Genomic DNA, 15,977 nt, shown 5'->3' with positions numbered 1-15,977 from the left:
ATATATATATATATATATATTATATATATATATATATATATGAATCGCCAATTTATACGAAAAATTAAGAAATGAAAATATAAGTATTTTGTTTGCATGAACCATTATTCAACATTTTATTGGAAATCAGTTTCTTCTCAGCTAAATAATAGAAGATGTCACAGCATCAGGTTGTCCATTTGGCAAAGAAGCTCGGAACTCTGGTAACCTGCTGCATGCTTCGTATATCATATTCAAACTGGGAACTTGGACTGCATGAAAAGTTGGAAATTTGTCTTACAACAAACTATAAGCCAAAATCAACAAAAACATTCGACAAGCATTTCAAAGAGGCACTATTTGACCAATTAACTAGAAAAACCAGAAAAGGGTCCATCTTCGAAAAGTTAGGAGAAATGAGGACGAAGGTTAAGTTGGACCATATATGTACCATATCGATTTTAAACCGCGTGGTAGCTAATGCAATTTGTGGAGCCAAAAAGACATCAGCCTGCAGATCACAAGTACTCACAGATTGGCTTAGAATTTACCAAACAACACATCCTTGGCACTTACATGTCACTTTCTTTTAACTAAGTTTGAAGTGTAGAAAGGAAGAACGTAAGACGACTTTTACCGAGGAAGCCATTTTCTATGTTCAATTGAGCCCACGCTAATGCTTCTGTCACATCAATGGACACCATATATTACATCCTCTGAAGCATTGGGTATTTAGTTTTTGAAGTACTGGATTATAAAAAATGAAGGAAACGGATTTAAAAACTCACCAGCAAAGATAACATGCGAAGAGGATAGATACTTGAAGACACGATGCTTGCAGTCTGCATGCAACAAAATTGTAAAATTTTTCTAGTGATGATGAATTGACGTTAGAGTGATCGCTTGCAACAGAAACCATATATATCTACATAAAAAAAATATGGCTTTTTTCAAATGTCGATGTACACTTCAAACACGCAATCAGCATCATGTAAACATCCGGCCTCGTGGATATATGGAACCACCGTGAGTGGGAATATACCATAAAAATGGAAAATGCGTCTATTCAGTAACGACGTCTCTTCTAATATTGTTTGCACTAGTATTTCTCTTAAAGAAGAGATTTCTTTGATGCTCTTATCTACAATATTATGGTCCAAACTTAGAGTAAAACGAAGCTTAGAGACCTGTTTCAAAGGATAAAATTACATTATTGAAGTGTACGTCTGGTCTGATAGGGGGTTGTTCACATAATATTTGATGTTTTCTATCGAAAAATATTAGAATATGCTGCCTTCTTGTACAATAGTGTTTTTGTGTTTATTTTTTAGTTCCGTTCCTTTTGTAATTAGTTCGTAGAATAAATATATTTTTATAAATGGATAAAATCGGCTTAATATGACAATTATTAAAATTAATAAGAATTTCAGAATTGGTAATATTTCATGTCAATTTTATCGCATGTCTCAACTTGTACAAAATGTTTATTTATTTTTAAATAAAAAGGATAGAAAGAAAAAAAGTCACAAAAGATTATAAAGAAAAAAAATGGTTTTGGTACAATTCAAACACATAATTTTGAAGAAGAACCTCGAAAACATTAATGAACTTGAATACTTAAATACTAATATCTATGTTATATTATTGAGAACCTTAGGGTAAATACCTTAGAGGACACCAAAATATTTAATTTCATAATTACCTTTCATATCATACTAAAAACCTCATCAATTCACTCTATGTTTCACACAGAAAAAATCTAAACAAAAATTCACTTTTAAATCGAACAACGCTTCTAAATTGAAAATAATTTTGTTTTAATTGTTTAATATTATTTGATCAAATTAAAAATAATAATAATACATGCAAAACATGTGTATCTTTTACTAATTAATTATTAAGTATTAAAACTGGTTAGCGATATTTTATATGATATGTGTAATTGGTGAGGTGAATTATAGATAACCAAACTTATTTATTTTATATGGTTGGATGAAGGGAGCCCATTTTAACATCTCTGATATCTTCGTGGGATGGATTAGGCATGGAGAAGGGACAACGTGAGATTAAAGAAGGTCGATTAGGCATGGAGACAAGGGACAAAGTGAGATTAAAGAAAAATTTGGTCTTGTAGAGTAAAATGTGAAGAAATTGAGTGTGTATAAATGGTAACGAGGTTTAAGATTTTGAGCTACCAAGTCTCTCATTCACTCAGTCTCACACTAGGGTTCAACGGGTGGATGCTGAAGATTGAAGAAGGATACAGCGATCAAGACTCTTCCAAACAATCGAGAGTCTGATATCTTTCTGGGGTTTGGTCTTTTTCTTCTGCTAAATATTTACTGATTATGTGTTTATCTGTTTGAATGCTAGACTGTGTGGAATTTCAGGACAGTGTTTTTTCAGTTGAAACGCTCATTTTATTAAAGCTTTTTAATAAAATGAAAAGTAATCAGGGAAATATGGTCATGAAATATGAGGATCAGATAGCAAATACCGTACATATTAAAAAGACGGCCTTATCAAATAGGTTGGTTATTGAAGAATCGATCGGCTCAGGGGCCACCAGATGGAAAAATTGCTTCAGTTGGGAAAAAGGTATGTTGGTATCAACTTATTCAAGGGGGAACTTTTAACTACTATCTTTTGATGAGTCTTTTAGGTTGGATGGATTTTTTGTTGTATCGCTTACTACGGCTTCAACGAATCTTGGATCAGGTAAAAGTTTTCCACACCCCCATGTTAAAAGAGAGTGGGAAAGTATTCGATTCGAATATGAATGGCACTGCTTGTAGCTGTCGTCTAGGTAGCCTCGCTACCACCTTTACCCTGATTGTTTTCTTCTGATTTCAGGAAAAAAAAATTAAATGATCTTTGTTTTATGCTTATCATCGTTGCTTGATCTTTATTTAGGTGACGAAGAATTTATTGATGGATGGAACATCGGTATTGATGGTAGTTGTTTTGAGAACTAAAATAGTCTTCATACATTACTCTTCATTTATACATCTCTTCTTCACCTTCAACCTTCTTGTTCATCTGTTTATCTTAACATGTGATTTACTCACTGCTCAGGTATGCGCATTGGGGATAAGAGGAGACTCATCATCCCACCATCTATGGGGTATTTTTTAATCTTCTGAGCCATAGATGATATTCTGCCTTTGCCTAGATATCCAATTTTCACCAATATTTTCATTTCAAATGTACGGTGCACATCTCATATTTTAAAGGCTCTTATACCTGCCGTGCAGTTTCGGAAGTAATGGAGTGGGAGAAAATGTGCCACCAAACTCATGGCTTTTGTATGATATCGAATTGGTCAATGTCCGTTGATATAATTTATAATATATGTTCTTTGACTGTTTTACTCCTTGATTCCTCCTCTTGGCGCCCTTGGAAAGTGATGGAAGAAATAAGGAAGAAAGCAGGGAAGAAGAAAGAAATGGGGTCTGAAGCTAAAGGTCCACTGAAAAATCTCTGCAAGCATTGTCCATCTGTCAGTTTCTTTTATTGAAACATTTTGTTGTGAACAACTAAATTTTAAGGTGATAGATGGAAATAATCGTAGAATACTCTTTCAAGACATTGTTCTTTATGAAGTTTTAACGAATTTCAAATCAAAATTTCTTAAATTTTAGATTTTAAAGTAATAAGTAGATATATCTTATATGTCAGATCTCAAAATGAAAAATCGCCTCTCACTATCTCATTTTAGATCACCAAGGCAAAATTTTCCAATTGTGAACTAATAACTTTGCTCTCTAATTATAGATATAAAAAAAAATGAATAGATGAAGGGTTATAGATGTATATGTAAACATAAAAATATTCATTATGGTCATAAATGGGAAAAAAATTGGTTTAACTAAAAGTAACATATCTTATAACTTCCACTTTAATTTAGTGTATTTACTCCTATTAACTTTAATAATAAGTTGGATTTGAATAATCGAAAATTTTAATTAATACATTAAAGTTATACAGTCTTAATAATATTAGTTGTAATATGTGTATTATCATATTATATATATGAAATTAAATCAAATATCGATAATTAATAAAGGTCTAATAAATTTCAAGTTCGTTTTTAACAGTAATTAGTTTTTGTATTCTTTGATCGGAAATTATAGTAAAAGTTGTACTTTTGTATATGATATAGAGAGAAAATGGTCATTCTGTTGGTTTTTAAATAAATATGCAAGGCTTCATTTTATTTTTATTTTATCAGTACTTGTAACCGAAGGTAGCGCGGCAATCACAATCATAAATTTAATTGGATTTCCTTTGTATTTTTAATAGAAGGCATCTTTTATTAGTATATTTATAAACATTTTTTCACATTTCATGTGTAGCCTGCTTTCAAGGACATTAGTCTATTCACCATTATTTATATACCTAAGTTTGAAATAATATACTACATGTAGAACATAACATTGTATCATTAATTAGTTCTCATAACTTGTAATGTAATATTAAATCAACGTGCGAGGCACAATTCTTGCTACTCATTCAAAATATGGCCAAAGCAAAGACACATTCCCAGTACATCTATTAAAATTATTGCCTCAGATGCCTTGCTCAGTTTTTGGCTCATTTTTAACCATCAAGCTTCTAGCTTCACTCTCTGAAACATCACTGAAGAATGAACAAAAATAACCAGATTAGCAGGCGACCTTTTGGTTGGGCTTTCATCACCTTTCACTCAAAAGGATGAAAGCACGAGTTACAATTAAAGAAACAAACAGAAAACAATGATGAGTTTAGACCTCTCAGCTGCTTCAGTGTTGCTTATTAGAACTACTTCATGGACTGCCAACAATTCAGTGAAGCTTTTGAGGTCCCTCTCCAGGCAGAATTTGTGGAGATGGCGGAAGAAGTCGTTGAACTGTTTTGGCTCCTAAATTTTCAAAGATTCTTGACATGGTATCACATTCAACAAATCTTCGCCAGTTCTCGCAAACTATTTAAGAATATGTAAAACCAAGAAACATATCCAACCCGGAGATGGGGAATCATACCTGCTCAAGAATGCAACCCCTACGCAGTGAAACCAAGCATTCGAGTGCTGTCTGATAAGCATCTCCTTCAAAAGAATTCTCGACTAAATCAAAAATCTTATGTTTCATATTCTGAATTGCATGGTTAACCCATTGTGGACCATCTCTGCGAGATACCATGGCCTCAAAATCTTGAACGGGATTAGAATTGCCTATTTTCTCAACCTTGACTTCAGATTTATATTCAATAGCATCCATGGCTTGACCATCAGCGCTAGAACCTTCCACTTTATTGTTTGATCCAGACGGTTTTTCAGTTAATAATCTTCGAGATGATTTCTTCAACTGCAGCACAGATATCTCTGAGACTCGTCAAGGAACTGGTACCAAAAACAAAAAAAAATTGCAAAAGTAACCTTTGGATGCTCTTTGAGTTCAAAGGACAGTCGAAAATCATTGGTCACGGCTCTGTTTTGAGAAAGAAGCTCGGGATCAGGTTCTGTTATCTTTCTAAGGGTTTCATCAAGTGGAGGAACACTTGCATTTTGGTCTTTAGATTTCAATTCGAGACAACGATAATAGCGCTGGAACATTCATGGAACAACATAAGAGGGATAGTAATCCAAAAATATGAACTCTAAGAGGAAGAATTACGATAACATTCAAAGACATCTCTCTTCATAAAACCTATTCTTATCTTCCACAAACAATGAGAACTCTTCTGCAATCGCCCCAATTGTTGGTCCAAGAAACACAAACAAGGGTATTGATATGAAATCAACCTAAACATTTTCACATTCTTTGATGTGCTTATCAAGACAAAACAGAAGCATTATTGTTAACTACCTCCAGAACAGGATTTGGAGTGAAGTTGGGTTGCAAGACTTCCCCTTTGCCAGTTGGAGCAAGATCGAGCATTTGGACAAACTTATCAGTTGCCTCTTGCTGTTGGTCATTTGGCTGCATCAATGGAGGCATCTTGTCAAAAGATGGAAATTGGAACTCCCTGACATCCTCGGCAAATGGAAGAACATTGAAGTAAAACGAATCTGGCTGCACAAAAATAAAAAAATATGAAGTAAATTGATAAGATAAATTTAAATTAAAAGCAAAAAACAAAGGCTTGGTAGCTGGTGGTAACCAGGCTAGCCTTGGTATAAGTCAAGGTAGCAAGTAAGATCCCCATTATTTGCAAGTTGTGCAATTGTCGGGTGCAGGATTGTTGAGAATCAAGAGTTACCTATGTAGTTTAGTGTGACTATCTATATGGTACAACAATCGAAATGTCGAACTACAGTCAGAATGTTTCCTGATGACTTACAATATTAGTTTTCTCGGATACATTTGGCGTTAGCACCCCAACAACAACATTTGTCTGCCCTTGTCTCCAAACACAGCGGATAATGGCGACTTTATTCATTTCCTGCATTGATCTAGCTAGTGCAGAAACTGCAAGGATGGCACTTGTATTTCCAGGTTCAGCAATGAAGATGTTGACATCTCTCATATAATAGTGTCTATCAGTATGTATTGATGGAGACAAAAAATTGGGAAAAAAATATCTCTTCAACATCAATATAGCAATTAACTCACATAAATCATTTGGGGTTAACAAGGAGCGATTTAAATTTACCGCATTATATTTGCATTGTCGGTAAAACCAAGAAGCTTCACGCCTTTCTCAGGTTTGAACTTTACGGCCTCCCACTCAGCAGATGATATTGGAACTACTTGCGGACCATAGCGGTAACCTTTGATCCTTTGTTCAGGTGGCACAACTCTATCAGGTTCTGCAACACTTTTGTATTCATAATCAACCTTAATTTCATGTGTGGCAAATTTATCTGTCAGAGGTGCTTTATCAGAATACTTTTTTAATGAGGGAAATTTCTCTTCTGATGTTTTCTTGTAGACCCATACCTAAATCAAAAGAAAGCATAAGGATTATTGTTTTGATGGGTTAATAATGTCAATGTTCACAAATCTAAAACATGTTTGTAGCAGAGAACAATTAAAAATCCTATACAAATGCATAAAACAGCGTATCGAAATTGGAGGAAATTATGCAACCATAAGTCCCTGATTAACATGTCCAAGAAAAGCTATATGTTAAAGAAATTGAAACATTAGCTGTTAGCTCCTCTACTCATTGATAACTTAAACCTGTAGTAGGTCATCAGATATGACAAAAGAAACACGAGGGAAAGGCACAAGTATTGAATTCAAATGAAAGAATATCCGCAAAAAAGGAATGTGTTCTGAAGACCGAAACCTTATAGCACAACATATGTAACATATTTCCTCCTTAGCATCTTAAAGTTATCAGTGGTCATCAAAAGCTATCAGATATCACACATAATCACATACAAGTACTGCAAACCATATAATCATTTCTAAACCGACAACATCTAGATAAAAAAATCCATAACATCTTAAAGCATTAGATGGAATGGTCATCAAAAGCTAAGAGAAATCACCATCAGTTACAATTTCTACGACCCGTCTTATCATTTGTAAATGATACATCCATAACATCGAATCTTGAAACAAGATTCTGAAAAATTCTCTTGAAACAGTAAAGTACTTGCCTGATTGCGCAAAAATATCTATGCAAAACTAGCAAGAAATCATAAAAGAAATTTACTAGCTCATTAAAAAAAATAAACGACGTTTTTTTTCCAGGATGACCATCTTATGCCAAGTGAATAAGCAAGGGAAATGGAAAATCACAACGTACATCCTCACAAGGAAAATAAATCGGTAAAACAACAAACGAAATTTTGAGCACCCATCCGCTGGTCTCACCTTGATTTTCATTGTAGAGCTCAGCTCAAAATCACCTCGATATATAGTAACAGGAGAAATATTACGAGTTCTTAGAGCACCTAATAATGAAGTTGGACTCTCCACACACACTTTCCTTGAGGAAGAATTATTTGTAAATATATTTAATAGAGAATCATTCTCTTCCACAATCTTCTCATCTACATTCCACTCTCTTTTTACCCTAACGACTATGCAGTCCATCTTCATGCCATGTGCCACCATCTGTGCGACAACCGTGTTGACTTGATCCTTCTTTGTTCCCTCGTATGGATCTTTGATAGGAGAACATGTGTCTGTTATGAGACATATACGTTTCTTTCCCTTGTTCGTTGGTCCATACTTCTTAATTAACATATCCATTCCAACAACAAGTGCATCAAGAACTATCAGAAATGTTAAAGAATAAATTGTTCAAAAAATGAAATACATATTAACATTTATTCTGACAACCACTGAATTATTCTCAAGCACTAACTTAAGAAAGAATTTTGAAATCTGAATGAAGGACCAACCAATTTTCAGGAAAACTCACGTGAACCAAACAGATGAATGACAAAGAAAACACAATGATAACTATTACTCCGAAACCAAGCATAGATTGCTACACCATAAATCAAAAGCAAAAACCGGATACAATCACCATGTACAGTTCCTCTAGGGAGATGTTGTAAAGTTGCTACAAAATCTCCATCAACGACCTTCATGCCTTGCAGAACCATCACATTTTCATATCCACCCACTTCTTCTGTCAGGTCATTTTTAGAATCTGAAATTTCCATCCATGAAATAAATAATTTCACTAAATGAATCGAACAGAAAAATAATCAAAAGAACGCATCATTTTGAGATAATAGAACAAGGATTGAATCAAAATAAAAAAATGATGAACTGATAAAAATGTTCTCATGTCATCTGAACTTCATGCCGTAGGCAGAATTTTTTGATATCCCCATCATAAAATAACTCATGAGTTCATGAGCAATTAACACACAAGCATAACCAATACAATTTCTGGAGAAAAAATAAATGTGTTTCCACAAAAATACAGTCTTCACTATTCACACATACTGCACTAGTTCTCAAATACTCAAAAACCTGCAGTTCCAAACACGACAACTCCCACTTCATCATACTTGTTGAAAATAAGCTGCATGGATGAAAAGAAGATTATTTGAACAGTCAGCAAATGCGACATTAAATTCTTCAGTTCAGATAAATTTGTGTACCTTCTTTTGTATGAGCATGGAGCAAACCTTTTCCATCTCCGGCAGCATAGAGTGCATTGAGGGACCAACATCAAGCACCAAAACTAGACCTTCCTGTTAAATGAAAAAATAATTTTTGACGATATTCTTTCAGCATTATCAGCCTGGGAGGACCCCAATATTTTGTGTTTTAGGGGCTGAAGCTTGTGATTTAGAGAAACTAAAAATAAAATATTAAATCTTTTTTTCTTAAGAGGGGAACATAACATCTTGCCCTGCTCATCACTTACCACCCTCGTAGTTCACCATGAGTACTAGGCATGTTCGGGCAAGTATATGATGTATGCTGATAATCACTCTCTAAAGTATTATGACGCATTCATTTCAAGGAACCCAAATCAATTCTTGAAGCGCAAATATAAAAAGTACCAAATACAAAATGAAGTCAACACATTATGATTAGGATACAGTTGAAATCATTAGCTCGAACGATGAAAATCAATTCTATGTCCAGTTAGAAAATTTATAAATAAATCAAGAGAATATTACCTTGTTTCGAGCCATTCGCAGAAAATCTAGAGGTGGAAACCTCGAGCCCAGAGTAAACTCTTTTTCCCCCCTGAAAATTTGTTACAGAGAATGGGAAGGGTGGTGACGATGCTCCATGGCGCGGCGGTCGATATAAATTACTTCAAATTACAATTCGACCCCAACATTAGCTTGCTCGAGAATTTTCCTACTCGAAAGTTTGTTGCCATTGGCCCACTGGTATGTCTATATATATATGTGTGTGTCTTTTTTTTTTCTTTCTTCCATTTTTTAAAAATAAATAAACGAACATTTATTTGGGATTTAAAAACTATGTTATGATTAAAAAAACAGAAATAAATTACTATTTTATTTTTTTAATGATTTTTAACGTGACTGACTTTTTTGCAAGCTATTATTAAAATTACAAACAACTTATCATATATCTATTCTATCTATTCTATTTTATTAAAATTGAAGATATGATAGTAACCACTACGAAGGAAACCAACTTTTTTTCCAAATTTACCCTTATATAATACTAATATTACACTTTTATTTTTTTAAAAAAAATTTCAACACACACTTTTATTTTTATTTTTTTTATTCAACAGTTCAAATATCAATTTAGTCCCTCCATAATTTGTCAAATTTTACTTTAGTCCATCGATAATGATAAAAAAGATTGTACACACATGCATCACGTGTGCAGAGTAACTAGTTTATATAAATTCAAAACATGTATAATGATAAGTAGCATTTTAGTAATTTTCAGAATTTGAAAAAAAAAAGAATATGAGATATGATAGTAACAAGTTGCTAATAAATTTATCAAAAGTAGTTTTATGGTATTTTTTTTATTAATCAATGAAAAAAATATTTTGTGAGTCGGTCTATTGATTATCGAAAATAATTTTTTCTATATCACATCACCATTAGATTATATCGATCGTTCACATTTTAATAGAGGGAAAATACTTCATCTATATGACGGAATAATCCTTATTTTGTGGTGTATTTTGAAAACATTGCTCTTTTCACATCAACAAGTTCTTTGAAATGGCTTCCCCTGAAGCCCCTTCTTACCCCGAAACAAACTCGCGTAAATCTTTATTATCGCGTCGAATCAACGTTCGCATTCTATTTCAGCAGAAGCCGCCGGAAAATGGAAGTACTAGCCAAAGGTGTAGCACTCGTTGGTATACAGATAATTAAATTATTTTATTATTAAAATAATGTTATTTCGTTCAGTCAAATAGAGAAACAACTCAGGTAGTGAATACTAAAAGACGATGAAATACATTATTGAAGAACTCTAATGATAGAATGTCCGGTTCTGTTATATATTTCATTCTCTGTAGCTGCAATACTTCGTGTCACATTATGGAATTTGTGTTGCTCAAGTGGTGTATCCATCAGATTCCAAAGCTCTACCATGGTCACTACAAGATCTTGCAACTGAAAATGCAAGAACAAGAAATTGAGGGAAAATGATACGAAGAAAGGTGATGGGAAAATACTACACCTTTTGCATGCGCTGCAGCTTGACATCCTTAAGCCTACATGCAAGCTCTCAATTGTCTCTACACTGATACTTTAATTTTTGTGTTCGTGCCCCATGAGTCATCCAAAGTTGGATCAATACCACAAACTGTTAATTTGAAGTCCATTCCAAGAACCGAACAGATATTGTTCAGCACGGTGAACTGTTCTGCTACTTGCTTTAGGCGCTCGCTTTGTACGTAAATTCAATCCATTAGACTAAAAATATAAAGATATATTGATGAGAGAGTAGAGAACTGACAGCAAAAAAATTGCTAAACCCTCAGGTTTCCTTATGTTGCTTTATTAACTCAAAGGTTAACACTTTGTGTATCTTCATGTTTCTCCGGACTAATTCCAAAGTATCATATATACTGCTTAGGAAAGAACTTAGTTATGATATATTCATGGTCTCGCATTTTATTTAGATGGATTGGTATCAATGTCAATATGAGTGAGATCGACAAAACGGACTAGTCAAGTAGTTGAAAAAATACATTATCTTTCTGCATTAAAAGCAAGTTGTTTTGTAAATCTTCTAATCTTTTAAGCGACAAATCACTATCATCAATGACCATTGTACCCAATATTTCATCTCACTTACAATTTACAAGGGTTACTCGGTACTTACTTCTAAATGTAGACAGAAAAGTAACCTTCTTAATTCGTCAAAATAATGATCAACGATGGTTCGATTATCTACTAACTTTTGAACCAAACACATCCATATTACTTGCACTCGCATACAAGTTGTAGATGAAAATGTAGGAGATGATTAGTATTTAAATGAAACTTATATTATTGGAAATGGTCATGTTACATGTAGTATGATGGTTACACATTGAGTTAAAAAATGCATTCGAAATGACAAAATTATCTCAAACGCATTTTTGAAAGAATTTTCCAAATAAAATGCAACTAGGAATTCTATTCAATCAACCATCGCATGACCAAACAAAACATTCAAGTTGACACATTTACATAGATAATCGGGGGCTTGATGTGTTTTATCAACATAAACAAAAAAAAAAGTTGATTTGCTTACTTATCGGCAAAAGACTCAACCACCCTCAAAAAATCAAGAACTGTCATTAATAATCCTCAATTTTCAATCCAATGTACACAAAAACAGACCAAATCACTAAAAACCGGAGAAAGAAATCGCAGTGTTTGTCCCTTGTTAAATAATAAAAGAACCCTAAGTTGCGTAACACACATACATTGAATGCTCATTTATACTTCGTGTGAGGAAAAAGGACCCCACGCGGAAGTTTTTGAAATTTCAAAAAAGATTTTTCGTCCTCTCCGAGGGACCTTTTTCCTTTAACTTTGGGCCACAATGGATGTGATATAATAACCGGATTATCAAGATGATGTGTAATTAATTTGGTACGTTCTTGTTTACCCGAACAAGTGACTAAAAAATCTATAAATTATCCATCTATATATGAACTATCATTCATCTATTTTCTCGTAGTTTTTAACTTTGTAGGAGGACATCTCAAAAGATCGATTTTCAAATATTTAAGAAATCTATTGCAATAAGCCAATAACGTAACAGAAGTGCTATTATATTGATGTCTTTTAACTTTGCTTGTTAGTTGTGTAAGATGGGATCATGGGTAAATATGTTGTGTGTATAAGAGAAATTCTTTTCTCCATAATATGCTCATATCTAATCTAATTTGAAAAACATTAAAGGAAAACAAAACTGGAAAGTTTTGCCGAAGGCCCGCTTGCCATAATTAATGTCACAATAGTATAGAAATTAGCTGAGATCTTTATTGAAGCTTTAAAAGATACTCTAATGATTGATAACAAATCTACCACTCATAATAGAAAATTTCCGAACAAATGGACCGAATAATTAGAACAGAGGTGCAAATTGAGGAGCACAAACGGTCTTCTGAGACCAAGGCATGCCATCGGCACCACAGCAAATAATATCGTGTAGCGAAATCTCGAAGACAGAAATGCTAAAACATGCTACGCTATGCAGCATTGAATAAAATTTGTTAGTTCGAGTTGGAACATGAAGCTCACGCAGGCTTCGACGTATATTTCATGATACATATGGCAAGCAACAAACGGATGCAGACGTAACAGCATCGACAAATGAGAAAAAAAATGATACAATACAAATAATACCAAATCAGAAATTCCAAGTTCTAAATTCAGAAGTAAGAAGCTCCACACAGATTCATGTAAGTATATGCAGAGATAGAAAATGCTAAAACTTTACAAATCACACACGGTATAAAAGACTGTTACTGTGATTGTGAGAGCCCTTTTAAAGCTCTGTGTACACAAATGTACAACACACTACCGACAGTGAACTAACACGAATGGCCAGCCAAAAAAAAAACCGAGAGTTATGTTAGAGTAGGTTCATCGAGAAGAATGATCACTACACAATTTCCTCATGCCGGAATCCAGAATCGCTACAATCAGCTCTAGGATCCAGTCCACAAGGAGAGTCGAACCACTTTGGATTTTCATGGTAGAAGCCATCCACCTGTAAGCTGGAAAGACCCACATCTGGATCCATTTCGTCCTGATGACCCGATGGTTTTACAAGCTTCGGATTGCTGCAGCCAAGAATTCCCTTTTCATCAAATCCTCCACATTTCAACCATTTTTCTTCTTTACAAGTCTCACCGAGCAGATCCTTCTCACTCCGGCAGCCGGCCCTCATCTGATCCCAAGAAGCAACCTCCCCAAGAGTTCTCCCGAAGCTGTCCTCGTCATCTTCGATAACATCTGCATCCTTGCTATCCCCATAGATCCTTGTATGATGGTCATCACCCCAATCGGGCAAATCATGCTCCACCACCAACACATCATCTATATGCTGCTTCTCCAACAACAATCCAACAGATTTTGATCCATCGTCAGGAATATTTCGTAACTTATTAGCGATGTCAAAGAGCTCATGCGACACAGATCCCAACATTTGTGGTGGGATTTTCCCAATCTTATTCTCAAGTAATCCCAACTCATTCCTTAATTCTTGAACCTGCTGAAAAACAGTATGCTGCATATCTCCAGAATCCTTTCCCAAAAACCCAAAAACATCATTTTCTCCTTCCTCCACCATCCCATACACAGTCTCGTGATCCATCAGAAAACCTCCTTTATAACCAACCACTCGGTGTATAATCCTGGCATTCCCATCCAATGGCCCTGGCTCATGTCCTGAGTGCACCGCATACAGCTTAAACACAGCTGTCCCTTCTTCCTCGTAGACAAAAGTTTTGTCCTTCTCACTATAATTCGAAATGGGAACTATCGCCCTTATACGAAACCCACAACCGCACCTCTTCGAAGTGTATGGCTCCCTCTTCAACATCCTAGATTTTTTCGAGGAAGCTGGCTCCCCTGCCCTGTGGCACGCGTAATCCTTAACCTCAGCCATAAATGGCTTATATCTGATATATTTCTGCCGTATGCAAAGCACCACCTTATGTTTTGCGGCCAATTGCTGCAACTTAACAGGCACTTCTTTAGCAGGCACTTCAAAAGACTCGGTGTATTCAAACCTACGCCTCTTAGACCTTGGAGCGCACCCTGAGGACTCGTCCGAGCACACAGGGCAGGCAGCAATACAGGTCCTAATATAACTCTCAGGAATACCATAAAATTTGGCACCTACAGTCCATACCTGCTTAATTTTCTCAATAGTTTCTCTCAACCCTAGGTGTTTAAGATCCCCGTCACCATGAAATGAGATGACTATGTCCTGCCACTGGTCCACGTGCGAAACAAATTGATTGGAATTGTTCTTGAAACAAAGGAATCGGATGTTATTACCAGTAATTGAGCCACTGGATTCCGACACATGGACGGTGAGCTTATCCTGGATGCGCTTCCACGCAGTCAAATACGCAGTATCCTCGTTGCGGTCCTTCCACACAGAACGCCAGCTCGCGAGCACCGGCGAAGTCGTGGCGGCTCGGATCTCCTCTGGCGTTGCTAATCGGCCTTCATTCAAGCATTGAACCATTAGGGCATGTGACTCCTTATTAAAGGTATAAAATTGAGTCGAAATATGCGGCTCCGGGCTGATAAGCAGTAGTGGACGATTTATTCGCCTCTCGTGATTGTTGATCAGTGATGAATTCGGCATACTAGGGCTTTGAGCCGGAACGACTCCATCAGAGAGTGGGAGTGGAATTTCGGCATCAGACGATGTGTGGCTGACGTCGTCGTCGTCTTCGTCTCGGAAGAGCTCCATTTCGGCGAGAGAGAAGGGGTCTTCATCGATGGAGGGCTGAGATGGAGTGCGGTGAGGATGCATGAACGGTTCATGGTTGGGCGACGGCGGACCCAGGTCATGAAATAGATCCTTTTCGATTTTGCTTGGATTCATTTGCATCAACGAAATTCACGGCGGCGAAGTTGCCCGTAGACTTTAGGCTTTAGCATACGGAAGCTCGGCGGTCAGGTACAGAGAAGGTTTTGAATTTTTTCTCTCAAACTGCGCTTTCGAATATATATGCTGAAAACGGTGTCGTTTCTGGTTCACTGACAATAACAGGACACGGGTGAGCGAAACTGAGCTATGTTTTAACTTGCATGTCAAACACCATATCTGTAATTTCAGATAAATATGATAATTTGTTATTTATATAATAATTAATTGAATAATCGATATTATATTCATAATAAAAAATAAAAATTAAAATTTACATTCATTTCCAAACAAGTCTCATGTCTTCATTTTGTATATCTATATCTATATTGAATGTTTATATAACTTATTTTGTATATTTTATTTTTTTATAATAATTCAAACAATGGTTAAATATTCAACAAGATTAGAAAACGATAAAAATGAAATATTTGAACTGATATAAAGTAATAAAATTAAAAATTAACTATTCGAAAGAAATAAATG

General features: G+C 35.1%; 3 protein-coding genes across 5 annotated transcripts; 1 reads left to right on the top strand and 2 right to left on the bottom strand.

Moving 5' to 3' along the window:
- The first annotated feature begins 2,002 nt into the window (after positions 1–2,002).
- On the top strand, positions 2,003–3,551 carry LOC140958105 (peptidyl-prolyl cis-trans isomerase FKBP53-like). Of its 3 annotated transcripts, XR_012171723.1 has the most exons (6): positions 2,003–2,291; positions 2,436–2,577; positions 2,698–2,785; positions 2,893–2,934; positions 3,055–3,103; positions 3,234–3,551. XR_012171723.1 is itself a non-coding variant. In XM_073415499.1 (5 exons), exons 2-5 carry the CDS (start codon positions 2,719–2,721, stop codon positions 3,313–3,315), a joined length of 261 nt encoding a protein of 86 aa, XP_073271600.1. In that variant the 5' UTR covers positions 2,331–2,577; positions 2,698–2,718; the 3' UTR covers positions 3,316–3,551. The 3 variants fall into 3 exon arrangements, 1 of the variants encoding a protein (XP_073271600.1); XM_073415499.1 differs by lacking the exon at positions 2,003–2,291 and having other exon boundaries at positions 2,331–2,577; positions 3,213–3,551; XR_012171722.1 differs by lacking the exon at positions 2,003–2,291 and having other exon boundaries at positions 2,334–2,577.
- An 847-nt stretch (positions 3,552–4,398) lies between these two features.
- Positions 4,399–9,768, bottom strand: LOC140957548 (ATP-dependent DNA helicase 2 subunit KU80). Its single transcript, XM_073414859.1, has 12 exons — positions 9,560–9,768; positions 9,032–9,124; positions 8,901–8,952; positions 8,440–8,571; positions 7,785–8,188; positions 6,613–6,899; positions 6,301–6,496; positions 5,826–6,032; positions 5,396–5,563; positions 5,001–5,324; positions 4,749–4,879; positions 4,399–4,617 (listed from the first exon to the last, which is right to left on the bottom strand). Exons 1-12 carry the CDS (start codon positions 9,572–9,574, stop codon positions 4,548–4,550), a joined length of 2,079 nt encoding a protein of 692 aa, XP_073270960.1. The 5' UTR covers positions 9,575–9,768; the 3' UTR covers positions 4,399–4,547.
- Positions 9,769–13,199: 3,431 nt separating this feature from the next.
- Positions 13,200–15,586, bottom strand: LOC140957592 (uncharacterized). Its single transcript, XM_073414915.1, has one exon. It carries the CDS (start codon positions 15,453–15,455, stop codon positions 13,488–13,490), a length of 1,968 nt encoding a protein of 655 aa, XP_073271016.1. The 5' UTR covers positions 15,456–15,586; the 3' UTR covers positions 13,200–13,487.
- Positions 15,587–15,977: the final 391 nt, after the last annotated feature.

Source organism: Primulina huaijiensis, chromosome 14 (assembly GCF_012295235.1).
Source record: "Primulina huaijiensis isolate GDHJ02 chromosome 14, ASM1229523v2, whole genome shotgun sequence".
In the NCBI taxonomy this organism is placed as follows: Eukaryota; Viridiplantae; Streptophyta; class Magnoliopsida; order Lamiales; family Gesneriaceae; genus Primulina; species Primulina huaijiensis.
Note: the sequence above shows the minus strand (reverse complement) of the source record. Positions and strands in the feature narration are given on the sequence as shown.

Bases quoted from the DNA above. Each gene is read 5' to 3' on its own strand.
- LOC140958105 (XM_073415499.1), top strand. From the start codon at position 2,719: ATGTTAAAAGAGAGTGGGAAAGTATTCGATTCGAATATGAATGGCACT. The intron at 2,935-3,054 runs GTAGTTGTTTTG...CTCACTGCTCAG, and splicing joins ATGGAACATCGGTATTGATG to GTATGCGCATTGGGGATAAG. The intron at 3,104-3,212 runs GTATTTTTTAAT...CATATTTTAAAG, and splicing joins ATCATCCCACCATCTATGGG to GCTCTTATACCTGCCGTGCA.
- LOC140957548 (XM_073414859.1), bottom strand. The intron at 6,497-6,612 runs GTAAATTTAAAT...ACATACTGATAG, and splicing joins GACAATGCAAATATAATGCG to ACACTATTATATGAGAGATG. The intron at 5,564-5,825 runs GTAGTTAACAAT...TGAATGTTCCAG, and splicing joins CTCCAAATCCTGTTCTGGAG to CGCTATTATCGTTGTCTCGA.
- LOC140957592 (XM_073414915.1), bottom strand. From the start codon at position 15,455: ATGCAAATGAATCCAAGCAAAATCGAAAAGGATCTATTTCATGACCTG.